Genomic DNA, 24,489 nt, shown 5'->3' on the forward strand with positions numbered 1-24,489 from the left:
GCTTTTGCTAATTTTTTTTGCCTTATATTAACATAAACACTCCAGCTTTCTTTTGATTATCATTAGTGTGGTAAAACTATGTATAGATGTAAATCTGCTTCTTCATTCAATCTGTTACACTAGGTTGTTTTGGTTAAAATATTTTTAAAAATTTTGCCTCACTATGGTTGAAAAAGAAATGATATTTTAGAATTTTTTAAATAATTGTTCATATTCTTTTTTGATACTATAACAAAAATTTGTCAATTATATTCTCTTAAATGTTAGCTGCACTGTGGAATATTTAACCATACAAGAGATATGTACTTCTTTACATTAAAAGCTGTTGATGCAGCTTTCTTCTTGAATTAATGTTTTATATGTGTATGATTTTGTACCATCATGAATTAGTAATTTGGCAAATAATCATACATTGAGTACTGAGTTGTTCCAAACCTTGATACATTTCACTATACAATATCGAAGCTATCACATTTGTTATTATCATGACATATCTTATCAGAAAAATCTTTAAGCTCTGAGGAGCTATCAGACTCATGGTAGCAGATACAAATTTTAAAAAATTCTAAATTTTATTGAGTAGTTTCAATTTGATCATGAAAAAAAGAATATAATAGCTTAGTATTATAAAAATAATGTAATATTATTTAGTAATATAATACAGAATATTGAATATATAAAATATATAATGTATTAATATATTTTAGTATTAAAATAAAAGTAAGTATTTTAAACACTCTAAAAAGGTCTTGCTACCCACTACAGTGATCTTTGGACCACACCTTGAAAAGATATGCACTGGATATGCTGATTGACTCTATCCAGCATAAAAATTATTATTGGAGTTACGAGGAGAAAGAATAGATGAAGATAAGAACATCTCTTGAGATATTTGCTATAGTGCAACTAAATTAAAATTCTGTGTCACCCTACTGGTAGTTAGGACTGTGCAGTGCTCCCGGGCTTCAGATGTGCAGCATTTAGGTCTGTTTATTACCGCTTCCCCCACATGACGGCAGAATCCATGTGCATTCATACGCAAACTGGAAGATCAGCATTCTGTAAACATATCTGATGCCCATTAACTGAAATGACATATGAATGTGCCTAGCATATAATAAGCTCACCATAAACATTGGTGTTTTAAACAGAGAAAAGGGATATTCTTAATTGTTTAAAGTCTTTTTGAGACTATTTTTAATGAAAGGCAATTCAGTTCTTTCTAAATTCTTATAATCAAAATGAAAGACTAACATATAATCCAAACTAATAACCAACATTGTCAAGATGAGTGGATGGAATTCATTTGTAGTTAGCACTGTAATTATGTGTAATTTCGGTCTGTTTTTGTTTGAAAAGAGTTCACTTTATTAGGTTGGTAAAATATTCGTCATCTGATTTTATTTATACTATTATTCTTGTTTCTTTGGAAATCTTTTGTTTTCCTTAGACAGTCTAAATATTCACTCCAGCATTATCTATTAAGAATTCTAAATAAAGGAAGCCTAAATACAAAGCTTTCCTATTTGGATTTAGATTATCTTGCAGACAGTTTTCCGACAGTTTTCCTTGCCATCAGTCGCTCACTTAAAGACAGTCTATTCATTAGAGCTGAATGTTTATGACCAGTTTGGTGGAACAACTCAGACACCAATATGTAAGGGATGGACTGGGGTGGGGAGAGTTTATGGGTGGATGCTGCCATTTATTATTCATTTGTCTCCTATGCTGGTATGAAGCACACCCCATGTACAGGCAGATAGAATTAGCCCCATTTTTGCAAATACAGCTGTTGAAATTCAGAATGTTAACGTAATAAGGTATCTAATCACGGTTTGAGCTGTGATTTGAAACTGAATCTTACTGACCTGAGTTTGAAACAAGGAACTTTGACCTTAATGATTTGTAATAAGGGAAATGAGCATGACTAAATGTTTTATCACCTGTCAGGACCCCTTGAGAGTAGTGTGCAGTGTGTGAACATCATAGAGTAGCCAAGTGAAGAGTCAAGATAGGCTGAAGTTCAACTTTGAGCCAGTATTGCAAGCCATGCATTCCAGCATGGGGTTTCCTGTGCTCAGCAGGAGGGAAGCCTTGTTCTAATTGCTCACTGAGACTTGCACAAAGGATCCACATGGGCCAGCAGCAGCGTGCTACATGCTGCTCAATGCTATAGTCTCCTTGCATGCATGATGTAAATACCATGTATTATATGTTTGCAGAAATAGGGTGTATGTTCACAGGTCATAGGTTCTTTTTGTATATTTAGAATCTCAAGATATCATTAAAATTTTTCAGGACATATAATAGGTCCTGAAATTGAATCTGAGGACCTCCCTGATGGCTCCATGTCTCCTTTTCTCCCATGTGAGCCCCTCTCACTAACCTTTACAACTGAACCCCACTTAACAGCAACCCTAGATTTGTATAAATGCACAAGCTGCAGTAGCTATCCTGAAACGCCCTCTTCTTTGGAGTGGCTGAAAAGATTAAGAATTTCATTTATAGATTGTGTATATACTAGGACATACATATGGTGTTCTTTTCCTTAAGAATTGATTTTTAGTAAGTTCTTTCATTGAATTATTGTTTAAATGATGGAAGAATGAGGGAAACATGGGTCAGTTGTAGGCTGCTGCAGGTTTTGTTTCTGTAACGTTCAGGGTGTCAGTTAGACAGCCCTGTCTTGTGGATGGGGAGAGGCATGGAGGGGTACCTGGTGGACTCTCCTTTCCTCCATCCGGTACGTACACCTGCTTTCTTGGCTTGTTGGATTTGTTTTCTTGCTTCTATTTTTTTTTCTCACTTGCTATAATAGAAAATTCAGTTATACTTTAAAGTTGGAGCAGATGTATAAATGGAAATTCTGGCATTCTATTTAACATCAGTTCTCCCCTTCAGCTCTTTATTTCTGTGGTTCTGTGTGTCTATGTTTTCCATGATGTGTCGACACCATCCATCCTCTCATGTTGCTGAGAGACGTTTTATTGATGCAGAGCACAGGTGATCCAGAGCTTATGACCCAGCCTTCACTTCCTTCCAGCCTTTGCTCCAGTGTGTCTTCCTGACCGTGTCTCTGAAGCGCGCTCTTTGTTCACACCCCCTCTCCCCCAAGCTCTCCTTGCTTTGCTTTTGATTCCCAGCACTGACTGACCAAGACCCAGGAAGATCATACACAGTTTTGACTTGACACACATAATGCCATGTTATTCCCTTTCCCAACAAGGGTGTAAGGTCTGTAAGGAATGGACTTGGTTTGGTTCCTTACTGCACTCCCAGTGCCCAGTGCAGTTCTCAGCTCATAGTGAGTGTTCAGTAAGTATTTGTCAAATCATTCATTTCTATTTTGCATAAGACATGCATTTATATTTACATATTGTGAGGCAATGATAAATGTTGATTTGATACGCAGAATTTTGATTGACAGGTAAATTTCCAGATATTAATTATGCCAAAAAGATAGTTACTACTTATTTCTTCCATATTCTCTATTAGGCACCAAACTCCTTCTTTTTGCTAGATAGTTCATGTGTATCGTTGTTAGTCGTAAAGAGAAGAAGAAAATATACATTTCATTATTACTGTTATTAAGAGATCACTGTATTATTCAGCCTGACTTTTCCCATCAAATAAGAAAATCTTCAGTTTACTCATAAAAGAAACCAAATGCCGGGGTCTAATGTATAGCACAGTGACTACAGTTAACAATAGTGTACTGTATACTTGAAAGCTGCTGAGGGAGTAGATCTTAAAAGTTCTCCCCACACACACAGAGAGCTAGCTATGTGAGGTGCTAGCTGCGTTAGGTAACATTATTATAGTGATTATTTCACAGCATATACATGTATCAAATTGTCATGCTATACACCTTAAACCTACACAGTGTTACAAGTCAATTGTATCTCAACAAAGCTAGAAAAAAAGGAATGAAACATGTTTAAAAAATTTTAGAGTCAGGATTAAGCCCGTATTTGGTGTTTTGTTAATAAGCAACATTTAGGGACTGTAGTGGGAGCAATAGAAAGTTTTAAAAACACTCAAACTAGGTTTCTTGTTGGAAAAGTTTCCCTGTCTTATGACATGATCCTTTTGCACTCAGTGTTCACAGAGGAGCGAAGAACTGTCTTTTATTTTTTGGTACCCAAGCATCACCTTATTTCTGGATGTAGGGTTGGGTCTGTAAATGATTCCTTTACTCACCTGCACAAGTGGAAAAAACCAGATGCAGGGGGCCAGTCTGGGCACTTTGCATCTCTAAAGCGGGTGAGTATAGACCTTTCCCAACTCCCTGCATTTGGGTTTTCAACACCAAAGTGCTCTGACATGCTCCAAAATACTTTCATATTTTGAAAAAATTTGAGGAACATAGTGCCTTTTCTATGCCCTTTTCCCAAATGCAGGCTCTCCACTTCGTGCAGAAGTTGCACTGCTACTAGGAAACTGAAGTAGTCTAGAAAGGATATTTGCCAGTGACACTGCTCTTTCAAGGGGCATTGACTGTATTTTTAAGAACTGCCTAAAGAAATACCGATATTTTTCTGTTGACTCTATTTGAAGCCTTAATGTCCCTCTGAAAAGGCACACTGAGAATGTTTCAGATCTCAGTTATCTGGCTAAAGCTGGTTCTGATGAAGAATCCACCACGTAGGGTTTGTGGAACATTCTCCCTCTCTCACTCAGCCTTTAGAATATCTGTAATAGTAAGTTAATTTTTTTTGTCAAAATGTAATACCCATTTGGATAGTTTCCTGGGATAATAGATCATTATTATCGAAGCATACATCAATTCCTTAATTTCAGATTGCGAAAGATAGTTGATTAGTTTATAGACCATGACATGTTATCATGGTCATCAGAAATGGGACTTCAGGGATCCTTTAAATACTAGCACTGTTTAAAATGACCTTCTTGAATAGTTTGTTTGCCAGCTTCCTCCTCTATAGAAGAATGAGTGGGTTGAAGTTGGTGACGATTTCTGTGGTCCCTCGGAGCTGGAAAGCTCTGTGACCCAGAGTCATGTTTTTGCCTTGGTCTGTTTTAGAATGAGGTCCTGAACAACTTTTGTGATGCTGTTTGGGGGCACCAACAGCCTCTGAGGCTGGAGGACGCGTGTGAGATAGTCTGATGCGCTGGGAGCCGTCAGCTGAGAACAGTGTTAATGCAGTGAGCTTCAAGCAGTGAGCCAGCACACTCATTTGGGGCCATTCTCCCACTCCCCCATGTTCCCAGTTTCTTTAAAGAACTCTTCAGGATCTCTGATTATACATTTCCTGGCCAGCTATACCTCCATCAAACACTCTGAAGGAAGGAACGAAGGGAGAGAGTTCGTGGTCACTGGTCTCCGTTAAGGAGAGAGCAGACTGATGACTGGAGCTGCCCTCAATCTTGCCACCAGGCACACTTCAGTTACCCTGGGATTCTGACTTAAGTGATCACGGATATGACCTGGGCATTAGGATTTTTTAATTTCATTGTGGTAAAATACATTTGACATCAAGTTTAGCCTCTTAACCACTTTGAAGTGTACGGTTGGGGGGCATTAACGACATTCACATTGTTATGGAACCACCACCACCATCCAACTCCAGAACTGTTCCATCTCCTGAACTGAAACTCTGCACCCACTAAACAACAGCTCCCCACTGCCTCCCCCTACATAACCCGGTAACCCCCGTTCTACTTTCTGATTATGAGTCAGATCACTCTAGGGATCTCAGCGTTAGGATTTTTCTAAGCACCCGTGTGATTCTAACGTGTGGGCAAACTTGAGAACAACTGGGCGACGTTCACCTATAATAGGATATTAGAAACGGGGGGTGTAACTACTCAGATGGGTTTGCATTTGAAAATAGGGGTTTGATATCGTAAAAGCTGTGGTAGGAAGCATGTAGAAACCTCATCCTTAGAAGCCCCTTCCAGGACATTCTGTCTTTGCAGTGTCTGTTTGCGGCATAGGAAGTACGGGTGGACAGTTTGGTTCCCACTGCAAAATCCATGCCCAGCCCTGGCCTCTGTTACTAATGTTCTGGTGAAAATAATGAATGAGCAGCTTCTGTGGGCAGGACTCTCGGGGACCACGAGGGAAGACGGATGGAGGTCAGAAGCCAGGGGCAAATACACAGAGGACATCGAGCTGTCTAGAACTTCTGGGTGTTACCCAGCTTGCTGTCACAAGGTTGCGAGAAGGTTAATGAGGAACATCTCCTTCCGCCTGCCCTGTGGACGCTGGGCACAGAGACCAGTGCAGGAACCGCACGGTGTAGCTCATTCTTCATGACAGCCGCCTTCCTGTTATTGTTACCCATTGTCAGTTTCCATCAGATGGCAACTCTGCTTTTTAAATACATTGAAACCGTTCGTTTGAATAATAAAACACTTTTTGCAACGGTTTGAGAGAGTGCTGTTTATGACAGATGTGTGTGTCGGAGCAGAGGTGAGTGGGTGTGTGTCTCACTCATAATTGCTGCTCCTCTTGATTGGAGCAGTGGCCCCATCTCTTACCCCCTGGGCTCACCTCTGGTACCCACTGCACCAGCAAGAATGCCTGCTCACCTTTGCCGAGGGTAGAGCGGCAGCTGGGGCAGGTAAGCAGGGGAGATGCCCCACTCTCAGGATCGAGCCGAGGAACCTCTGGGTGGTGTCCTGGGGCGACTGAGAGAATCCCTTTCTTTTCTTCCCCGTTTTTAAATTGAAGCGTATTTGATTTGCAATGTTGTGTTAACTTCTGGTGCACAGCACAGTGGTTCAGTTGTGCATATACATACACATCCTTTTGCATCACAGGTTGCTACAAACCATTGAATATGGTTCCCTGTGCCGCACAGGAAACCATTGAATATGGTTCCCTGTGCCGCACAGGAGACAAGATCCCTTGCGGTGCTGAGGCACTTGACCCTTGCTGAGAATTGCTGGTTTAGAGCCCTTTCGTGTTTCTGTGTTTGTGTTCCAGGGTGGCTGGTTAGTTCACAGAGCGTGTGATTTGTTAGGTGCTCTTTGGACTTGACTCGGATCTATATACAACCAGTCCACCCACTTCCCCCATCAGCTGCGTTCAGCATTCGTCTTGCACCGCGTTCCTCAATTCCATCCGGAGTGCTCCCTCACCTTCCTGTTTGTAAAAGCAGGGAGGAGAGGAGAGAGACAGGTGGGCAGGCCCCGTGGGAGACCAGGAAGCCGAGGGTCTGTCAGTGTTGGCTTACTGGCGCCATCTACAGCTTCCCACGTGTGTTCCGGAATTAACTCCTCAGCTCTCTTTACAGTGCAGACTTCTTTCTCAGCAAGTGTGAGGACCAGCGCTGCCCTTGGCAGGAAGAGAGAGGATGCCCTCGGGGTGGGGAGCCCCTCCTGCCCCCAGGCAGGGCTCCTGTGGCTTTGCTGTTGAGGGATTCTGGGCACCGAAACTTTGCTTTGTGACTTCTGGCTCTGATGAAGTGGAGCCACCTCTGGGAGGGCGAGACAGGTCACCCAATGGTTCCATTACACCTTGCAGCCTGTGGACACCTCATCAGATCTTGCTCCAAGCAGACCTGGACAACAGACAGGAGAAAAGGAGCAGGAGATCCTTGGGCCTGTGGGAAGGACCACCACGAGGAAAGGAGCAGGACACAGGCTGGGAAGGCGGGTGCACATCCACGAGGCCTTGACGCAGCAGGGCAGCGAGCAGTGGCAGGCCCACCTGGGTCCTGGCTCTGTACTCACTATTCCCAAAGGAAGGGAGAGGAGAAGACGCAGATCTCTCCCCGGGGCCCTGAGCAGTAGGTTGGGGAACCCACTCCTGTACTTATCGATTCTCTAGATTCCTTAACCAGAGCGAGCTGAGCCCTCTGACCTGTGACGTGCACCTGAGATAAAGGGACAGACACAGAAGGAGCAGGAAAGGGATCCCTCTGCTGTGGACGGCCTGCTGGCGGAGGGCTCGGGGGAGACCACGTCACAGCTGGGCTCAAAGGATGAACAGGAAGGGACCTAGCCATGGAGAAAGTGGGGGTTAGAGGGGGGCGGTGCAGTCCAGGCAGAAGGAAGCGCATGCAGCGACCCCGAGGTGGGAGAGCCCTCCCTCGCCTCTCTTCCTTGGAGGTCGCAGGAACAGTGAGTGGTGAGAGAAAGCAAAGGTGGGGAGACGGGGAGACTGGGAGGGCCTGTGCCAGCCAGGCACCCCTGTGTGTTGAGCACCTGCTACACACCGGCCCCGCCTGGGTTTCCCTGTCAGTCCTGGATCTGACAACTGTCAAACCGCTTGTTGTAACAAGGAGGAAGTGCGATTCAGAATATTGGGAGGTTTTGCTCAGTGTAGATATAAGCCTAGAGGAAAATATTTGCCATACAGCTTCTGTGTGTTTGCAGTTGTTTGCTGATCAATCACAGATAGAGGAGATAATTTCAGAGTAAGAGAAAAAGACAGTTTGAATCCATGTATCACATGATTTCGAGCAGGTGACCCCGTAAGTCTCGTTTTTCTCAAATGGGGTTGAGGCACCTGCAGTGATGGCTTACCGTGGGGGCCCGGGCCAGTGCCTGTCACTCAGTGGGGGGTTAATGATGCTTGTTTCCCTCCGTGCGCCTCCATGCCTGGGTGGCTCTGGCCATTCTTTGGGTCTGTTCATCACACAAAACACACCTTTGCTGCTGGTCTATGCTGCCCTCCAGCCCTGCTCGCCCTCCTGGCTGGGGCGGGAGCTGCCCATAGGCTGTGGGCACTCTCCCTTGCTCCTTCCCCTCCCTCCACCTCTGACATGACCCCCTGCCCCAGGTTTCAAGCTGCAGAGGAGAGAGAACAGCCCGTGAAACAGCTCAAGGCCCAGAGTGTGTTCCCAGACACCAGGAGATGGTCAGGCAGGGGCTGAGGGGCCACAAGACAGCAGCCGAGATGGAGAAGGGCCTGCGGGCGGGAAGCATGGCCACAGGGGCTCCCAGCTCCTCAGGGGCCAGTGCCATCGGCCTCACCCGCATTCCCTCCCCCGCCGGCCTGCTCCTTCCCTGAGTCGTGCGGAAAGGACTGCTGCCGCCATACGGACGGGTGGTGTGCATCTGAGGGTTTAATTTTTCTACTTGGTCAGACAATAACGTCCTCATGTTTGCTCAGCAGTGGACCCCTGTGAACTTAAGACATACCTAGAAGATTCAAATTAAATTTCCTTGTGGGAGTAGTCACACGTTCTTTCCAACGCTGCGTGTCTGAGAGCTCTCGGAGTCTGAAGATCCTGGTCACTCACCCCCTGTTTCTCAGCATTATTGTCGCGTGTATTCTGATGCTGTCAGGGGTCTTTGTTGTGCGATTATTAACATACAGTATCTAAAAATTCTGTGAAATATGAGTTTCTTTTCTTTCCTTAGGCTGGAGAGAGCCATCTGCTCTCTAGTATGCTTTTAGTGGTACTAAGTTGCCTTAAGGCTTGAGGAGATGAGTCTAAAAATTGTGGCTATGAGACGAAAAAAATGACCCAAAAATGACACATTCTATGTGAAAATCAAGAGGGCAGTAAAGGCGTGGCGGCATCGCAGCGGCTGCTCGCGCCCCGCTCTGCCGCGCCGAGGCCCGGAAGGCTGTGCAAACGGTGCTTCGGACGGCGTCGGGGAGGAGAGGCCCGTTCACACGACCCTTTGTGGCCTGGGATCAGCTGTGCTCATCAGGACGAGGTCCTCCGTTCGTGGAGAACTTGCAGTTAAGCGTCAAAGTTCCTCTCCCGAGTGGAGCAAGGACTCGTTCACGGGAGAGTCAGTGAGTTCTCTAAAACAGGCCCCTTTGGAATGGAGTCAGGCGGCTGCAGACGCGCTTGCCGGGGGTGCGGGGGCCGCTGTGCTTTGCTCCCCACGACCTTTCACTGCGGCGGCTGGTCGCACGCTCAGGAGATGATCTGAGCTGACACCGTTGCCTCCTGTTTGTCCTGCGTGTTCATTCCCCACGTACGTCTAGCACAATGTCGTTAGTGCGGTGAACCACGCAGGAGGCCGCGGGAGGCATGGCGGTGAACGAACTCCGGCGTTTCCGCGGGGAGCCCCCTTGGAAGCTGCCTCTCCGCCTGGCCTCTCTTCCAGCCTCGTGCCCACCCTGCTTCTGTGCTTTTGGGTAATTTTCCTTGAAGGAAACATTCCATGGAGCAAAGGGCTAAGTTGTCCCTTAGAGAGAGAAAGGAGTAGGGGTGAAGGAAAGGACCTCAAATCCCTGAGCCTAAAGGGGACAAACTCTGGAGCAGGAGGGACCGGGCACCTCTTTGGAGGAGCAGTTGTAAAGTACTGTTCTGGACAAATCCGGCTGCTGGCAGTTCCTGAACAAACCACCCACTTTGAAGCCAACAGGGCTTTCTATGGCAGGTCTTCACTCTAGGGCACAGACACTCATCTTGAAAAAAAGTAGATAAATTATAGGGACCTTGTAAGACTCAATGAAAATTTCAGTTTCTGGAAATAACTTTTTCTTCGCGTTCACTGGAGGCAGCATGAGCTGTTTCCCTCAGTGGTTTATGCTTACTCACCTCATGGCCCCTTTGTAGTGTGAGAAGCATCTCTTGCCCCAGCATCGCCCACGCATCCCCCTAACTAGCGTGGCACCTGGTGCTTACAAAGCGGCCCGTGAACATTGTGAACCAGGGCCGGTGAATGTAATAAAGACCAGTGGAAGAAGCTGAAGGGAGGTGAGTTTCTTTGCTCCCTGTGTTTCTCAGTCCCATTGCACAGACAGACAGACACACGAGCCTCGGGAAACTGACTTATCTTTCTTCATTCACTCAGCGTGTATTTTTGATGCCTGGGATGTGCCAGACATTGTCTGTTATGTGTGGGACTAGGACTTGAATCTAAATGGTCTCAAGATGAAGACCATTTGAAGAACACTGGAAGAGTTCTTGAATGTTTTCCTTCTCATTTCTTTTCTTGGATCAAGTGTCAATTCTGTTTTTCTAACGTTGGAAAAATACTTTCAAATTATTCCTGATACACTTTTCTGAAAACGTTTTGGCACCTTCCTCCAGAAACTTTCTGTATAACTAATTTTATGTATGGGAAATACAGAATTTTTAATGATAAATTAAGAAGGAGGCGGCTTAGCAGGAAAGAGAAAAGTGGGAGCTGAGGAGAGCAAGAGGGAGAAGCGGGTTGAGACGGGGAAGGTAGGAGGGAGACCCGTGTGATCAGAGCAGTAATAGTATCATTTGCAAAGTCAGCTGCAGTGAGTATGAGAGGTTGATCTATATGGCCATGAATTCAGATGTGCAGAACGTAATTTTATTTGTACTGGGGCTGTAATTGATTTCTTTTTCAAGATGCCCATTTTGTCTGAGTCAGAAAAGTGTATTTATTCACTCTTAAGCTTGTTGGAATCAGTGATTTCTTAGTCCATTGGGTCTCTCTCTCTTGATGATGTTAAGAGCCAGGGCCTGAGGAAAGGCCGTGGTGTCAACGGTGGGAAGCGGGTGTGGCTTCACTGCCTCATCTCTGCCCCTCGGATCCCTTCATGATCGTCCCTGGGCCCCTGGCCAGGCACACAGCCTTGCCTGGCGCGCACCCTCGCCCAGGCGCGCACCCCCGCCTGGCACACACCCTCGCCTGGCACGCACCCTCGCCCTGGACAGGAGCTCTTTCTGAGTCTGTGGCTTCCTCTCAGTCAACCACGGCCAACATTGCTCTAATTTTAGTGTTTTCTGTTGTGTAAGAGTGAAAACAACGTGACCTAGTGTATTTCTCCTTTTTGCTGCAGATGCAAAATGCCTACCTTTGGGGCCTAGAAACAGTAGCTAGTTGTTTTGTATTTATGGATCATTAAGTATGTTGTTTGAACTAGATTTTTTGACAGTGAGACAGATATCCACTTAGATGTCAATCTACCGATCCGTGTATTGACCTACCAATCTGTTTATCTTGGTTGCTTCAATACATTCTATCGACACAAACCAGTGGGTTGAGGTAACAGGTAATAGATCTGTATTACCTGTGTCCGTCTAGCCAGTGAGGTGGGTCAGAGCCATCTCTGAATGAAGGGGTAGTTAAGATGTCACAGCTCAATGACCTCACATCCTATTTTGAATTCCAATTTAATCTTTAAGTCACTTTTTGTTTTTTTAGAAATAGTTGTAGTATCAATCTTAAATAAATGCACAAATAACCATTCTCTAGGGAACCATATTTAGAAATAGTCCATCTGCTTGAAAGTCTCTTCAAACTGTGGGTAAAGTCAAGTAGATGGTGACTAGTAAAATGCCTTCACAATTCAGACATTGAAGGATGAATTTTTCAAAAGTGCTAAGCATTGGAGAAGTGAAAAATGTGGTTTTCTCTATTCTATTCTATTTAAAACACTGAACTATTAAGTTAAGTTTAGCCTAAATTTGGCCATTTGGATATCTATTATCTATGCACAACTTATATTGATCTTAAAGAAAATCAGTTTTCTGTTATTTCTGACAATTTCCAACTCCTAACAATTGTGAAAATTGAATGACATAATTAATCTAAGGTGTTCTAAATTTGTTTGCCAATGGTAAGATAATAAAATTTTTCTGTTATTTTCTTCTGAGTACTTTTCAGAAAACCAAGTTAGTTTTCCTAATGTTATGTATCTTCAAACATAGTAATCATAAAATCAAGTCATAAATAAAAAACTTCATTTATTACATATTTAAAGCTGAAAGCATGCATGGATTTTAAATTGAACTGATTCATGGGCTAGATTGAACCAAAACAAAAGGCTGAAATAATAAATTAGAAGTTGGGTCGTCATCAGTTTCGAGCTCAGCCCTGTTCGTGACAGTACAGACACCACGCCTCATCTTAGCTCTTGGGAATGCGTTTACCCTTCAGTGTCTCTGTTTTCCAACCTGCAATCAAACTAAGAGGTTGTTCTTGTTAATAATTTTAATGCTTTGAAAGTGAGAAGCTTCACTCTTTTATCAATTGTCATCTCCAGTCATTTGTCAAAAGGTTTCAGGACAGTAACTCAGGAATGAGTTCCATACTGGACTCTGTGTGCTGAGGACAGATTTCCATGGCGCGCAGACAGGTGTTGGACTAGATCTTCCGTGACACTGTATGGGGATTTCGGACACTGGGATGCATCCTCTGCTCTGGTAGAATGAGCTTCTGTGATTTTTGTCTGATGGAAATCTGAGGAGAGTATGAATTATGTTAGATGCCAGAGAGTTCTGTCTCAGTGAGCAGGAACAAATGTGGCAATCTAATAGTAGGATTTTTAAATATTTAGAAACTTAACTTACAAAGTAATGGAGTCAGAAGTAATGCAGTTATTGTGACATAGAAACCAGACTGTCCTGTGACTCTGTGGCCATCTATACGCAGTTTTGTGCCTGCTTTCCCTGATGTGCAGACACAGACGTGCATAGAGGTGATGGGCAACCGTTTGGTACCGAGCTTTTTTCTCCTCTGAATTGCTACATACTTAGGTCATTTTTTCATAGCAGCATTATAGTCATTCAGATACGTATGAAATAATATAGTCAATCATATTCCTATTAATGGACACTCTCATGGCTTCCAAAAAACAACTCTGGCCAAATTTTCTCATGTTTTGGATGATAAATCTGTATTGTATTGTCAGAAATGAGATCGAGTAGTCAGAGTTAACCCACTAAGAACACCTGATGGAAGTTGTACGAGGAGCGTGTATGAAAAGACAGACGTTTTGTTGGGTGGAGTGCGCGCCATCAAAACTACGAGTGGTGGGCTTTGGTGACTGGAGTGGTGATTGCCAAAGGGAGGCAGCAATCTCATTTTCCTTCCTTTATGTTTGGCCACACCTGGAATATTCTGTGAGATACTAGCTCCTTAGTTTAAGAGGATCATAAAAAATGTCGACACTCTCAAATCTCAGCAGTCCCTAACCTGTTGTTAATCACATCATTCGGTTTGTTTTGTTCGTAGTACTTATGACACTTCCATTTCCTTCTTGTTTGGTTGGTTGGTTTGTTTTCGTCCTCCCGTAGCTAGGCTGTTACCACCATGGGATTCGGACTTTGTCAGTCTTATTAATTTCTGCATCTTTGCCCACTGGAGTTGTGTGTGGCACACGGTTGATGTTCAACAAAAATGTAGTGAAAGAATGATGAAAAGAATGAAAACTGAAATTTAGGTACATAGAAAGAACTGAAGATTGGGGCCTGGAATAGACAACACAGGGATATAAAAGTTGTTGTCAAACCAAATATTTAGATTTATTTCATTTATTCAGGTGGTTCCAGGGGTTTAAACAAAGACCAATGAAATTATGAAGGGACATGTCTAAAAAGTATAGCTGTTTTAAATAACTGCTATGACTGACAGTGAAAATTAGAATTATGCTTACATTTTGTTCTTTTCACTTTCAAAAATAATGCATATTATATACTGATAATGCAGTGTTTCTCAAAATTACTTTGATAGAATTCTAGTTGCCCTGGATATTTGGTGCAAAAGGGCTTCCTGATCAGATAAATTTAGAAAATTCCACATATTTCACATTGTCTTAAGTAGGCAAAATAAAATTTTGCACATTAAATTTTAGTAAGCTTAGAGTCCCCTTTAGAAGAGAAAGGTGCTTAATTTTGTTTAATGTAGAATTTTTCAACTTGACTTGACCTTCATTTGGTGATTTTTGTAGACCTCTGTGACTGTGCCCAAAGAGTGGTATATGGAAGTGTGGGAAATGCTGGTAATAATGTTACTGAAATAAGGTTCACTCTGAGATTGTAGATGAGAGTTTTTCAATAAGCAGGATAGGAAAGCACTTGTTTATTTTTCCCCTTATCTTTTATCTGTTAATAACTTTATATATAACATGGGCAACTTTGCATCCTTCCCCTCAAAGACTCTTTCGTTCCCGTTTTTGTCAACATCAGCCTCAGGGTGTGTCAGGTGGAAGACACAGGTAGAGTTCCCTTGTAACGACAGGCTTGTCGGGTAGGAGAATAACATGGCTCTCAGCTCGGCGCCAGACAGCCGGCTGAGCAGCAGTGGCTGAGTGCTCAGACCTGGAGCACACCTCTCCCACCCTCCCGGCACCTGCTGAGCTGCGAGTCTGCATTCACATCTCCTTACTGCTCACAGCCTCAAGGCTTCGTGTGTTCAGAGGCAGCTCTGCAGCCAGAGCAATTTTTCATCTAACTCTAGTCTAGATGGATTATTGGTTTTGTTTTGTTTTGTTTTTGTAAAACAAGTGATGCTTTTCTGTGAGATGTGTTTCAGAAATAAAACAGTGCCAGACTTCTGAATATAATTGATGCTTGCAAGGGTAACAGAGTCTTTACTGAGACTTTTTTTCTTGTTTTTCATTGGGAGCAAGTTTGATGATGATGATGATGTAAGAACACAACATGAGATTTATCTCCTGAAAAAATTTAAGTGAACTTTACTGTTGACCATAGGTACAATGTACATCAGGTCTCTGGAGATCATTTATCTTCCTTAACTTTTAAACTTTCTGCCTTTGAATTAATAAATTCTCATCGCCCCCCACCCCGTAACCACCATTGCATTCTTTGATTTTATGAATTTGACTATTTTTGATACCTCATATAAGTGGAATCATATAGCAGTTGTCTTTCTGCATACTGACATATTTTCTTAACCCAGTTTTTCCCCTTTTTTGGGGGGTAAGATGTTTATTTACACAGAGTGACATCCAACTCTGGTCTGTTTTCAGGGTACACTTCTTACATGCACGATTGGTTCTTATTTAAGCCACAGCCCCTGGTCCTGCCACCTCTATTATTGTCTTAATTTTAGAGAAGACACCCTAAGGTTTCTGTATTCATTCAGCGGAAGCTGGCAGAACAGAAGTTTGAACCCTGGTCTTGTGCTACCTTAGAGGGTCGTACTTGGGAAAACCACTAAAAGATTAGCGTTTAACATGGTTTTGATGGTGTAACACAGTAGCAGCACTGCGATGATTTTTTAAAGAAGTCTTACATGAATAATCCGGGTTTTTTTCTTTTTGGTTTTGTGATTGCGTAGGGTTGGTGCCAACGTGCAGTTTTCCTGTGAGGACAGCTACGTGCTCCACGGGTCCAAGAGCGTCACGTGCCAGAGAGTCACAGAGACGCTGGCCGCCTGGAGCGACCACCGGCCGGCTTGCCGAGGTGAGACAGCTGTGATCCGGCCGGGTCTGCCCGGCCTCCCTCTCTCCTCAGAGCTGGCGTGCTGTTCTGAATACGCAGGGAGATTGAAGCGCAAGGCGCTGTGCACAGCCAGAGCAAAGCTTGGTGGTGATTTATGTTTTCATGGTGACGTGGCTGAACAGGAAATATTTTTTTTTTAATTTGTTAGGAGGCAAACATTTCCAAAGATATTTATGGTTTTTAAATTTCAGGAAATATATGAGCAAATCTAATCATTCAAACTCATACACACATACTCAGTATAACTCGGTCTCCATCTATCTATCTATACACACAGCTTGCATATTTATGAGAATATGTTACATGACCAGATCCTTTGGAAAACTTTATGCACATCCCTGCAAATCTAAAAATTCTCACCTTTCCGTAGTAGTGAAGTTGCATTCTTGGGGTTTTTTTTGGTAGTTTCAGTGTTAAAGGGAGTTTGTTAGCAGGGGGAAAGTAATTCTTAAGAAAGTGTTTTCTTATAGGATATATATTTTAAATCTCTATACTTGAACTTGAGCAGACTGTGTCTGAGGAGCAATAACAAAGTTTTAAAGAAATACATATTTTAGAGCATTTGGAGTAGTAAAATATTAAACAAACAAACAAGAAGAAAGTATAGAAATCTCCTAAGTAGAATAATTTTAGATAAACTCTTTAGAATTAGGTAATAACAATTAAGTGACAAAAACCAAACCCAAGGGATGCTTAAAACAATGGAAATGGATTTCTCTGCCATGTAGAAGTTAAGAGGCAGTATAGGATGAGGATGGCAAGTGTGTTTCAGAGGTGAAAATTTCCCTAGTACTCACTCTGTCCACCCTATGGTCAGACCTTCATCCTTGTGGTCCAAAGGGATATCCAAATTCCAGGTGGTAGGATGGAGAAGTTTAGAAGAAGCAGAAGACACATAGCAGGTGTATCCTGTGGAGAGTCTACAGAAACCATCCCATGTATTTCTGCTCAATCCCATTGGCCAAATTCCAGCCAGATATTCTTACCTTGCTATGAGACTTAGAAATGGAATTTTCATTTTATGTGGTTAAATATATAGCAAACAGTTACACTTCTATGAAAGAAAAGGAGAATAGATACTGAGGGAATCTTTGCCTTGGGGTTAATTTCTATAAGAAGGGGAGATGGAACAAATCACTGAGTAAGTGACGCTTTTTTTTTGCTTCCCTGTATCATCTGCAGCTTTTCATGAGTGGAGAGTGCAGATAAATTAGGGAAGCATTCAGCCCTCTCTCATGTCCCTTGGCATTTTTGTATCAATGCAGGGTTTTGTTTGCAAGCAATATGGATGAAAAAATGGTAGAACTATATCTGTATGAATATTCCACTTTCTGGACTGGAAAGGGCTCACGTGTAAGTAACATGGTTAAATAAGGAAACTGTCCTCCACTTCAACACCCCAGTCTCTTTCTCAGTCTTGTACTCACCTCCTGGCCACCTGGCCCTCTCACTAGAGGGCAGCTTCCTTCTGCAAAGCCAGCAGAAATACCCGTCCTTTAGTCTGAAAGACAGAGTTGTGTATAACACCAAATAATCACCATGTGACATGACCTAATCAATTGCATGTACAGATGAACGGCTAAATGCCTTAGTGCACCTGTAGGCGGACCCTATAGAGGGGTCTCCAGAGCACTGCTCTCCACTAGAAATAAAATGCAAGCCACATATGTAGTTTTAAAATGTCTACTAGCCAAATTTGAAAAAAGGGAAAGAAGCTGGTGCCATTACTTTTAATAACAATTTATTTAACCCCAAAATATTCCAAATAGCATTTGAATGTATAGTTAATATAAAGATCATAAGGGGATGGTTTACATTCCCCCCCCTTTTGTTTATACTGTGACTTGGAAATCAGCATGCATTTTATGCTCATAGCACGTCTCATCTGAGACCAGCCATCCGGTGCTCCGCAGTCAGAGGTGCCAGGGGCTACCATGGACAGCGCAGCCCGGCTCCGTAGCTCCGCCCACAGTCGTGTCTTCTCCTGGATCAACAGCCTTGTAGGTGTGAAGGGAAGAAATGAGCTCCGTGATTCTTGGGCAGTGTCCCAGCTGCTGCCCCTCACTGCACAACGTTCTTTCTTCAACTAAAATCCATGCGTTTTCCAGGCTGGCGACATTAGGAGCCCTGAATGTCCTCGTCCCCTCCTTTGAGTAGTGTCTCTCCTGGCCTTCGATGACTGAGTCATCCACTGAAGAACCGCTGAAAACCTTTCTTTAAGTCGAGCTTTTATACATATATCTGTACAGATAGCTCTAGATGTTGAAAATGTCGGGGAAATGGATAACATGAAGCATAGTGTTTTAAATGCTACCCACAGCAGACTACCAGGACTATTTATTTAGCTCTCAGTAGGTTCCAAACACCAAGTGATTTTTCAAGTTCCTTTTCCACTCTGTGCTACCCCCATAATAGACTGTATGTAGAAAGCAAGCACCATGGTTTGGGTTTTCCTGATTCATTCTGAGCCTTTAAAGCAGCCCTTATATTGATCATCTCAGCCGCATATTCTAAAGTCAGTCATCTATCAAATACAATAAAATGCCTCTGGTCTGAGCATGGTACACGTTATGAGATTTCTGATCAGTCACTTAGGGAAGGGCTAATATCTCAAGGTCCCCATCTTCATGGAGGATCTCTAACTCTTAAGGAATTATCATGCCTTCTCCACAGAAGGAATGTCGGATGGAAGCGTTTGATAAATTGCAGTGAGTCAGGAGTGATCGCTCACATCTGGACACTGGGTCCTTAGCCAAGGCTTACATTAGCTAATTAGCTTTGAGGACGGGGGACATTACCTTTCCTTCCTGTTACCACACAGATGAGTGGTTACGATAGCGCAGTAATTATGCAAGTGATTCTGTTTGAAATTATGCTTACTTCATTTAGGGATATGAAAACAACCATTATGATTTTTCACAGAGTAAAATATTATGAGCTGTTTGAAATCATATAAGTATCTTTAACTGGCAGTAGATTTTTTAAATAAGCAAACAAAAAAGAGAAGACGAGGATATAGTTCTATTTTTAAGCAAAATGCTCCAGCTGGCATTTCATTCCATCAATATTTAGAGGGCTAGAGAGAGAGAATTTTCTTTAATGCTAGTGCACTTTGATCTGTGGAATTAACATTTTTAGTCGCTCACTGAGTTGGAAGAGCACACAGAAAAGTAGTGTTTTTTGCAGTTGTAACTGTGGGTACATGGAAGCCAATTAGAGCCACCCAGGGTCACAGAATACAGTTATTATTATTTTGGGATTCCAGGTCAGGTTAGTTCAGAACTACCCTTAACTTGTTAACTTGTCATTTATCAAGAACTTTACAGTTTAGTCTTTCCTATGCAGGTTTTCTCTCCATGCAGAAATGACCTTTTAAATATGTAGTGAAAGACCATTTATACCTGAAAGATGACTTCATTCTACTAGATTAAAGGTCCATAGTCAATTTTAAGATTATATTTTAATGCTGATTATTTGATCAGGTAGCTGTGAGCTCATAGATTTAAAGAAACATACACACTTTTTAAAAGAAAAACAGTTTTCCTTGTAATAAAGATAAAATACTGAGAACTCGTGAGATTTACTCTCTGAACCTTTTCATATATAACATGTGTCAGTGTTAATTGTATTTGTCATGTACATTGCATCCCTAGTACTTATTAATTTTATAAGTGAAAGTCTGTGCCTTTCGACCACCTTCCTACAGTTTCCCACCACCAGCCCCTGCTCTTTTGTAACCATGAATCTGATCTCTTTTTCTGTGAGTTTGTCCGTTTGTTTTTGAAGTAAAATTGACCTACAACACCATGTTAGTTCCTGTTACACAATGTATGATTCAATATTTCTGTACATTACAAAGTGATCACCACAATAAGTCTAGTTACAGTCTGTCACAGTGCAAAGTTACTAAGTTATTATTGACTATATTCCCTAGGCCCTGGCTCATTTATTCTTTGAACACAGTTTTGTGCGTCTTGTGCTGTACACCAGAAATTGGCACATTGTAACTAACTTTACTTTAATTTTAAAAAATAAAAATAAATAAATGACTAGCCTGGTAAGAACTGAGACCAGAAAGTGAAGAGAGAGAAAGTTTGTCCTTCTTAATTTCTCACACTTTTAATTTCAGTGAATTTGGAGGAATTTCTGGTTTTGCTTCTGGACTCCAAAGAATGTATACTCTTTACTTGAATGTCACTTGGGAGAAAAACATGTTTTTCTCTGTTTTTTTATTAAGTTACTGGAAATAACAAAGCCTCCTTTTTTTATACCACTGCTCTCAAATTCTGCTGTCATAGAGTGACCTGAGAGCTAATGTTACTTTGGTGCTGACTATGCTTCTAGAAGGCGCCTAGGCAGTTTCTGACAGCTCCCTCGCATCTGCTTCCCGTCTACCTGGAGCACTTCTGTCCCGGTGTCCACGGGGCTCTCCACCCCCACCCCAGTGAGCTGTGGTCTCACCCAGCCCTCCCATGCCAGATGTTTCCAGGTCCTCTCAAACCCTGGCTCCGCCTTTCCACAAAGCTCGCATGTGCTCCTGACGTTCCGTTTAATCTGCTTGTTAGCTGCCTGTTGAAGACAAGGAACTTAATTTCATTTTCACTCTGCTGTAGCCTCTGCCTAAAGCAGCACCCAACTCTTAAGAAGCATTCACTGTGTATTTCTTTGCTGTGGGTGCTGTGGTGTACGCGGCGGTGTGCTAAATGCTTTGCTTGTGTCCTTCCCTGCAGTCCTTGCAGCGACGATAGATGAAGCTGTGATTATTTTATTAAATGCATAAACAGGGAGGCCTAAAATGAAATAATTCAACATAAGACATTGAGGAACTTCATAAACCAGGCCTGGAACTCTGGAATGATTAAGAAAAGCAAGTTCAAAAGAAGATGAATGAGTAGTATTTCATTGTATGTATATTACAATGTGTGCATGTGCGTATACACACACACACACATATATGTGTGCATACATATACTCAGCCATAATAAATAATGAGATTCTGCCATTTGTGACAACATGGGTAGACCTTAAAGGTATTATCCTAAGTGAAATAAGTCAGATGGAGAAAGACAAATACTGTATGGTTTTATTCATATACGGAATAAAAAAAAAAGTAAACTGAAACCCAACTCAGATACAGAAAGCAGATTAGCGGTTACCAGAGGGGAGTGGGTGAAATAGGTAAAGGGAATCATTCATAAGGTGATGGGTGGGGACCAGAATTGTGGAGGTGATCACTTTGTAGTGTGTACAGATGTTGAATTATAATGGGTACACCTGAAACTTATGTAATAAAAAATACCAAAAAAATGAAGAAAGGAAAAAAAGAAAAGCAAGCTCTTAGCCTCTGACATGCTTCCTCCATTTTGGTTGACAGTCTGGATATAGACATAAAATCTGCAGTTGATAAAAATGCTTTCTTCCAGATCATACAAGACTGCCCAATATAATTCTTAAGTCACTTGAAAAAGCTTCACTTGTGAGTCCAGATATCCTATTAAAGTTTAGTCAAGCAGAATATTCTTGCCTTCAATTAATTTGATTAATTAAGTAGTTACTAAAGAACAGTAAGGTTCCTGGAACTGATTTTCCATAAATAGATAAATAATTACTTCAAATTACAGAAGACAAATTATGTGAAACAAATACGCTTTATACTTAAACATTGAGTGACTAATCAGGTAAGTGGCACACACTGGCACTCAGAACGGGTTAGTTTTCTTCCCCCTTTCCACTCTCCTTCTTGATGTATTTCCAGTTATCATTTTATGAATTCTAATTCTATTTTAAAAACATATAAGGTATAAGCAAACTTTGAGTTTACAAATTTACAATGCTGCCACATGAGTAATATTAGCTGTACATTAATTAGGTCATGGTTATTGTCAAAGAACATTTGTTAAGCATTATTAAGATCTAAGTATTAATTGCTGTATGTTAAGTGTTATTTTTCCAAGAAGATCTTGCCAAGGGGGAAAGTGTTGGCAGAGGCAGAAAGTGGATTTCAACGCAAATACGTTTGAGCATTCATGTGTACGTTTCCATTATGATAATGTATTTAAATCTTGCTATAAAAACTTGCTTGACACTAGGATATTGTAATTACTTAATTATTTGCTTAGTTACGTACTTTGCTGACTAATTGAGTAAGTGTTTAGTGCAGAAGCCACTGTTTGGGAAGCAGTTCCCCGTCTCCAAGGACACAGTGAAATTGCTCATCATAGTCCAACAGGTCAGCTGAGCTTCCTCCATGTCTGAGAAGCTACGCAGCCCTTCCTAGTGAGGTGTGAGGGGTCAGTGAGGAGTCGGTGACCGGAAAGAGACAGGCGGGGTGATAAAGCCAGATCATTCAGAGTCAGATCACTCCCAGATCACCAGTTGAGTCTGTGTTCAGCTCTAGCGGGAAAGAAAGCTGGCAAAGCAGTGTAGATGGGTTTGTAGATAAACTGAGACCCCCACTCTTCTTCTGTCAAAGGGTGTGCATGCCTTGCCTGGCCGCCCTCCCCTCCTGTACTCTCTTCTCTCATCGCCCATCCTCCTCTCCCTCACCACCCTGAGGGAACCCAATCTCAGTGCCAATGGCAGAAACACCTGCTTGGGCATCCCCAGGGCCCTTCGACCTGTTGGTCCTCGCTCACTGGGTGCGTGTCCGTCAAGCCTTAGGACTGAGAGAGGAGTCTTGGCTCGTCTCTCGTCTCTTGGGCTATTGCTCTTCTTACTCTTCCCACAGATGGGGTGTTTGAGGAGTTTAACGTGTAGTGCACGTGGACAAAATTCACCTTCAGGTGCTTGAAGCTGATGAGGAGAAAGACGTGGGATGTGACAGAGGAAGTAGTATAGTTCTTTCTACCTTCCCTGCTCTAAAATTCAGAGAACTTGCAGCTTAATATGGCCCGTCCTGCCACAGAACAGAAAGAAAGCCCTGGGTGACAGGTGGTCTCGGGAGGCCTGGAGGATCCCGTCCAGTCTGTGCTTCAGCACACAGAGGTCATGATAACTCAAGGTGCACTGTTATTATCCGATGGTAACTCTACACAGAAATGCTGGAACTTTGAGTGGTCATTGGTAGACAATCTGAGAATTACCTGTGACCAGCAGGAAAGCTTGAAACAAGGAAGTAGTGCCTAATGAATCATAATGATGGTGGTAGAGTCATCACATGGTGAAGAGGCAGCTGACTAGGATGGGGTCACTTTCTACAGAAAGGCAAGGACTGAGGTACAAGCTCAAGTTTTCAACAATTTCCCAGGAAAGAGGATTAGAATTAAATATTTATAGTTAGATCATATGATTTAAGGCTGTTAACCTACTCAAAAATGACAGCAACAAGTATCTTTGGGGGAAACTGCCAGGAACCGTTCTAATTGTCGAGATTACACAGTGAAGAAAACAAAACAGACCACTAAAAAACATCTCTGCCCTGAGCATTCCCACTATTTCATTTCAGCCGATTATTTTGATGGTTTTATTAAAAGTATGGGTTAAAAAGTCAATTTCTTAGAAAAATGCACTGCAAAAACAGGGACATAGTTCTAAGGAAAAAGAAGAATATATTTTATATATCAATTGGACAACTTTTGATGAGATATACCTCTGAAGGGACTGGATTCACAACTTGCTCTGTGTGAAACTGGTATCATGTATGCATGACGTGTAGAAAGTGTGTTGGTTCCCTGTGAATATTTTACTAGTAGTTACCTCACTAAAAATATAATCACTAAAAGTCCTGTCTCCCCAAGCAGTGGGTATGATGAATGTCATGAAGAACTGGTAACAATTTTAATAAGTCAAGTTAGAGGTCAAGCTTCAAAGCAGACAATTGGGACACAAAGCCATTGACGGGCTGTCAGAATTGGTGAACTTTCCAGCAGAGTGACAGCTGGAGCTAATGACTGGACGAGTACAAATTGTCAGTGGGGCTGTAACACATTAGTTCCCAACTGCACAGATTCTTCAGATGAGTGTTTTCAAAGTTTGAAATGCTTAGAGTGGCACTTTGATAATGTTAATTCAAAATGAGTCAACAGATATTTATTGAGTAACAGGACATTCTGCCTCTGTCATTCAGTATGCAACTTCACAAAGTAGGAACACGTGACGTAAAGGTGTCACTCAGTTTTATTGACAATTTTTCTTCTAAGATTTTCTAATCAACACTGGTAATATTAGAGTGCTTTAAGAAAATTTTGGCTCTGAAGTCTGTGCTTTTGTCTGAGAACCCCTTGGAGAGTGAGCTAGCACGGTGCAGGTGCGTGTGCCTGAGTGTGCTGCTGTCAGACGCCTTTTGCAGCCATGACTCACCTGCTGGGTCTGGAACCAGCTCACGTTGCATTCTTGTTTACTAAAAAACGCTGTTCATTTGGAAAGCAAATGTCAATATTTTAAGTTACCT

The 24,489-nt window shown here is 42.4% G+C and overlaps 1 protein-coding gene across 15 annotated transcripts in view; it reads left to right on the forward strand.

Moving 5' to 3' along the window:
- Positions 1-24,489, forward strand: part of CSMD1 (CUB and Sushi multiple domains 1) — a 1,700,362-nt gene that overhangs the window by 1,366,222 nt on the left and 309,651 nt on the right. For all 15 annotated transcript variants that reach the window (XM_072950557.1, XM_072950544.1, XM_072950543.1 and 12 more), the window contains one exon: positions 15,937-16,061. In XM_072950557.1, the coding sequence (XP_072806658.1) occupies positions 15,937-16,061 (125 nt within the window). The remainder of the gene's footprint in view (positions 1-15,936; positions 16,062-24,489) is intronic.

Source organism: Vicugna pacos, chromosome 26 (genome assembly GCF_048564905.1).
Source record: "Vicugna pacos chromosome 26, VicPac4, whole genome shotgun sequence".
NCBI classification, from domain to species: Eukaryota; Metazoa; Chordata; class Mammalia; order Artiodactyla; family Camelidae; genus Vicugna; species Vicugna pacos.